This window comes from Lampris incognitus, chromosome 2 (genome assembly GCF_029633865.1).
Source record: "Lampris incognitus isolate fLamInc1 chromosome 2, fLamInc1.hap2, whole genome shotgun sequence".
NCBI lineage: Eukaryota > Metazoa > Chordata > Actinopteri > Lampriformes > Lampridae > Lampris > Lampris incognitus.
The window spans coordinates 37987841-37993840 of NC_079212.1; the positions used below are offsets into that span (position 1 = coordinate 37987841).

General features: G+C 44.5%; 1 protein-coding gene across 1 annotated transcript; it reads left to right on the forward strand.

The window, feature by feature from the left end:
- The first annotated feature begins 151 nt into the window (after positions 1 to 151).
- On the forward strand, positions 152 to 5691 carry LOC130129921 (Ig-like V-type domain-containing protein FAM187A). Its single transcript, XM_056299615.1, has 5 exons — positions 152 to 367; positions 2541 to 2818; positions 3673 to 4035; positions 4199 to 4437; positions 5366 to 5691. The coding sequence occupies exons 1-5, from the start codon at positions 152 to 154 to the stop codon at positions 5572 to 5574; spliced, it is 1305 nt and encodes a 434-aa protein (XP_056155590.1). The 3' UTR covers positions 5575 to 5691.
- The last annotated feature ends 309 nt before the right edge of the window (positions 5692 to 6000 follow it).

Genomic DNA, 6000 nt, shown 5'->3' on the forward strand with positions numbered 1-6000 from the left:
CAGTTTGTCTGGGTTAATCTGGCTGGCAAGTGGCTTCAAGAGGAGTTTGGAAAGCTGTGGCTTGGAGTAGTTGACTTTCATAGCGTGTCAGAAACGGGACATTATAAAACAGAACAGTAGGAGTTTGTCCTCTCTCAGAGAAGCCTCTTCCATGGCACCCCTGCCGCGTTTCCCGTCATTAGCACGTCTTGTCCTCTTCCCGCTGCTGCTTTCCTTACTGGGGCGGAGCGGGTGGAGTTACGAGGCTCCAGAGGACGAAGAGGATGTGTTTGCTAAAAGAGCCTGCCCTGCTTTCCTGTCCTTCACCAACGCGGCCTATCTGGCAGGAGTCACCGTGGAGCTGCCCTGCCACTGCAAGCCAACGCAGGTACTCCTGCAAATAACACTGACCGCCACTGCTACATTTACTTTCATTTTACCAGGCTACTGAAGAAGCGTGTTTGTTTTTCACCTTCATTATAATCAAGGGCTCTCCTTCACACAGGAAGGGGCCTAGTTCTGAGTACCTCGGTGCTTACTTACTTTAAACCCGATTGATTGACAATACAATAGATGGAGACGAAGACCCACTTCCTCTTAAAATGTTACAAATGTAACTACGGCATAACGTAGTGTAGCGAATTCGGGGAACAACGCAATCACAGGAACTGTCGCGGCCGGGACGCGAACCCATATCGCAGGAGGCATCGCTAACCGCTAGACTAAAGGCTCAGACCCGTGAGCCAGCGGCCAGCGTGTCTTCTTATCTGTGTATGTTACAGTAGTTTTATGAGTAATTTGACCGAAATATTCTGAAATTCACCAAACAGCAGGAAACAACAGCTGACCGGCTCACCAATTCTTGTTTTTTCCCGTCAAAACATCATCCAAACAAACAAAAAAAGACCGTTTTTGTTTGCATTGTTATTGTAATTATAATGACAGGAGGAACAGGAATAATTAGCTATAATCTATCTGGTCCCATCAACCAGCAATATGCTTAAAATGTGGGGGAAACCTAACGGCACAGAGCTAGTGTTGGGCTTCCTTCGATACAGACGAGTTATGCATATACTCATGTTCCCGGGGGGGGGGCGACATACAATACCAGGCGCGCGGGGAGGGGGGGTTGCCAACCGCAACTCTCATGCCCCATACACCGCACGACCTTTTACTCACACCGGCCAGAACGGACCAGAAGTGACAACAACGTAACGAGCCCCCCCCCCCCATGTATCATGCGGCGACACCAGTCCCAGTCACGGCGCTACAGTCAGCTAGTCAGTAAACGGGCTCCTACTTGGTCTGAGTCGAACCCCCAAAACAACAACACACGAATAACCACAACATGAACCCCACATCATTAAAGCACAATTTTAAATCTATCATTAACAGCCCCATCAGCTATTGCGCTCCCCAGCACAGAACCACCGACGGTCAAAGAGAGCGCCCCCGCTCCCCCCCCCCCCCCGAGGTCGCTACAGTATGACGTCATTATTTTGTTTGTAAGACGCGTGTGTAGCAGATTTTGAATGGAGCGTTTACTGACTTTATTATTTTTTTAAAAACATGTACATTCCACGCAGCTCTAGCCTACTGTTTAAAATAAAGGTATGTTTTGTTTTGATTTCCATTTTTTATTTATTTGTTTTGCATTTGTACGTTAGGAAAAGTTAGGCATACTGTTGGGTCTAAGATGTTACACAGCCACCTGCCACTACTGGGGGTGGGGCCTGCACCCGCCACTAGGGGGAGCTGCAGCAGGAGCTCCAGCACTAATCAGGTGACTTTCAAGGGGATTAAGGAGCAGAGGCTGTGTAGGGTATTTTGTAGACTCAGGGGGATGTGGGACTTCCCCTGCCTGCGGTAGCCTCACTGGTCTTGACAGGAGGTTTGATAAAGGTCCCTCGGGTTGGTCTCGCGAGGGCGCAGTTCCCATACTTACGTGTTGTACCTTGTGCACCGGCTGAAACGGAGCCACAGCTTTACCATAACCAATTGCCAAGCAGGCAAGGACATTATGATTCGAATCTAAGTATTTAAGGCATATTCTTTGCAAATCTTTGATATTGCTGATATAATAAATCAAACGTGTCATGAAGAAAGCGTGATTAGATTCCTAGCCCAATTTATCCATGTTGAAATGGAGCTGTTTCTGTGGTGCTTGGAGGCTGTTGAACTCTGTCATGGAAGGTGCTCAGAAAGGGTAGGATATTTATGACCAGATTTGGTCCTTACTATCAGAGCGCTTTACGAGTTTCATACATCCATTATGCCAGACTATCATTTAAGTGACTCTGGTATTAAGCTTTTTTTTCCCCCTTGGGTAATTCCATTTCTATTTAGATCCTTTAGCGATATTGTAATGTAACAGTCAGACATATAAATGATAAGTAGAATAGAGAAGAATAGAACAGAAATGACAGAAGTGGAGTGGATGAAAATAGAAATTGTTTAATGAATGAAATTTCATATGCGTTGCATGTGATGATTAAATAATGATTTATATATTAGTGTGCATAGCAGACTATAGTTCACCAACATGCTTGCATGTGTTTCAGATCCATTCGGTTGTGTGGTTCTATAAGAAGCACCTGGACAACGCCGAGGGGACCAGGGCTCTAACAGACCTCCGTGGAAACAAGCTGCTGGACACCAGTCTGATCCCTCACAGCGGCGACCTACGAAGCCGCTTCTCCATCCGTCTCTTCAGCTTGCTGATCTTCAGGGCAGGGCCAGAGGATTCAGGCCTCTACTTCTGTGGCTCCACACACAGGGACTTCTTCTTTGCTTATGATCTGGACATCCAGAAAGTGCACAAGCTCAGCTTGTATTCAAGGTGACTAACAGGAAGAATGTGTTGTTAGTCACTTTTGTCCTATATATCTTTGTGTTGGATGCAGAGATGATTTTTGTGCAGGACCGCACTGTTGATGCGGTTGTTTTAAGTATGGAGTCAGAAGCTGCAGTTTGAATCCATAGTAAGAAAAATGTCTGAAGTGAGAGAATGACAGTTTCTCTTCATTAATCATTGAGGCGATGATCATGAAGATCATTGCCTTTTGTTTCACCCCAAGAACTGATTTCATCAAGTTGTAAACAAGGTGTAACAGCCATTGTCAATCGTTTGCCATCATTGCGAAAATGAGTTCCACAGACCATAACACAGGCAGCCAAATACATTACAAATTTGTTCTTGTTTGCTGCTGCTGCTTCTGCACATACGTTCATGTGATGTAGTCAAAACATTTCAACAGCTGTACTTGGAGCCAAGAGAGTGTCTTCAATCATGGTAAAAATGCCAGTAATATAGCCGGACTCCATATTCCCCAATGGATTAAAAACAAATATATATATATATATATATATGTATGTGTGTGTGTGTGTGTGTGTGTGTGTGTGTGTGTGTGTGTGTGTGTGTGTGTGTGTGTGTGTGTGTGTGTGTGTGTGTGTGTTCTTGGAGAAATTTTGCCAATGTCAGCTTCAAGACCAACTAATGGAAATGCATCTGATTCTATCTTTACTTTTTCAAGTCTGAAGAGTTTCTCACAAACTCATTTATCATTTGGCTGGAAACATAGTTAATGCGCTTTGAGATCTTTGAGGAATTGATGTTTTCTATATTAAGACTAATTTAGGCATTCACAGTACTATCTAACGAAGCTGATTCTAATTTTTGTTTTCTACTAACAGCTCCACTCAGGAAAAAGAGAGATTGAGAGATGCACAAAGAGTAGCCGGACTCGACTCAAGTCGGCCACTGTACCAAACATTTACCAGTTACCAGAAATGGCTGCAGTGTGACCGCTGTGGCATGCCAGGGGAGCAGGTGCGGGCGGGGCTGTGCTATGTCCACTCCCGCTACCTACATGTGCGCTATAGGAGAGCCAGTCAGACAGCTGCCTCCTGTGGTTCAGGGGCAGTCCCGAGGTCTTTTGGTCTATCTCAGAGGAGAGTAGGGGCCACGATGGAAGTCAGAATGTGTCTTCAGACCTGCCCACCTCAAGCCCCTCCTTCTCCCAAACTCCTGTCGCTGATGGCATTTCTGGGTCACAGGTAAATAGCTAGATTTGTAAGTACTGATGTTGAGTTATATAAATAGATTTGCAGATAGATATTATAAATTAATATCCCATGGAAATGCTGAAAATCTAAATGCTTTCATTGCGATGCAAATTTAATCTATTTTTCTGTTGTGTGTGTTTAATCTGTGTTGTAGTTCCCCCTCCCAGTCAGTAGAAATGCCATTGTTTTACCTCAGCCACCCCGCTGAGCAGGTCCTGACCCTGGGCTGTCCGGGTTCACGACCCTACCTTGCTGTGGCCTGGGACAAGGAATCTAAACCCATCTACCGCTCTGAACATTTGGATGCTCACAACCCGAGTGCCACCTCTTCCAGGCTGTTCATAGACACGAGGCACCACCTTGTCTTCACACCTGCCAAGACTGAGGACTCAGGTACCAACTTAGCATTATCTGCACTGAAACAATTTCAGTAGCTACATTTCCACCAAGCTGTTCTTATGCGAACTGTAAAACTGTGAACAAGAGAACTGGAACTGCAACACCTAAAGACTAGAAAACCTCTTGAAATGTTGCCAAAAAAAGTTTTTACATTTGCTGAGGTGGAAATATTGGCAGTTGAATGAAGCTCACACCAAAGCTTTGTTTCATCATAGTTGACTTTCATGTTGCTTTCTTTTTATTAGGAAAATATCTGCTGAATGGAAGTCGCTATTCGTGCAATATTTAGTCTTCAGCTGTTTGGACCAAAAAAAAAACCATATATACATATATATATATATATATGATGGGATTTTCTTTGTCGGCCAAATTATCTTTGTCCCTTAAAATGCCTACCCAGCTGTTGGTTTTAGTGAGGCTCCACCTCTGTAAAGTTTCAAATAATGCAGTCAGCTATGTGAGTTCTGCCTCGGTGTTCTGCTTGTCCTGAACTTCTCAACAAAATCAAACATGTTTGATAGTCTTTAGTTCAAGCTTGTATTATGTGAAATTAAACTACATGATTTGTAATGCCATCTGTCAACAGCCAATACATTAAGTTGTATTTTGTTTTGCTGTCACCAGCGTCACACATAAGGCTAGTCTCATTCTAAAAGCTAACAGTACTCAGCTTCTTAAAATATGGTGGAACCAGCCAGAAGCAAACCAAAGCTGACATGATTAAAAACAGCCAGAATCCTGGTACAGTCACAAAGTAAATGACATCACATAAAACCCTTTCTTTGCAAAGTTTTATTGTATGTGGCCGACTAAAAGAAAACAAAACTTGATTCAAAAAACAATTATATAAATAATTGTTAAATATGGGACTGCATCAGACTATAATGCATGCTAGGTTTAATTGATGATTGTCCTTTATCAGGGGTCTACTACTGCTGGCTGCAGGGCCGCAAGGCAGCAAAGATCCATCTGTTGGTCTACACACGTTTTGGTCGGGGCCGAAGCCTGACATCACACCCTGACTTCAAGCCAGCTGTTAAGATGGTGCTGACATCCTATGCTGCAATGACAGCTGTCTTTATCCTACTGGTGACCGGGAGGGCAGGAGTAAGAATCCTTCGAAACGCTTAACTCTCAAGGCAGAAACACACATTGTGTTGTTTTTGGAATAAAGTGATTTGAAAATTTGAGAAAGCTGTGGCATTCATGGACAGGATCTCAAGGCGCAGCCAAGGAGAGGAGTGTGTCTGTTTTGGGAACCTCGGAATTGCATCTCTGCTCTTTGCAGATGATGCGGTTTTGTTGGCTTCATTAGAACGTGACCTCCAGCGCACACTGGGGCAGTTTGCAGCTGAGTGTGAAATGGCCAGGATGAGAGTCAGCACCTCCAAGTCTGAGGCCATGGTTCTCTACCGGAAAATGGTTGATTGCTCCCTCCGGGTTGAGGATGAGTTGATGCCTCAAGTGAAGGAGTTCAAGTATCTCGGGGTCTTGTTCACAAGTGAGGGTAGGATGGAGCAGGAGATTGACAGGTGGATTGGTGCAGCATCAGCAGTA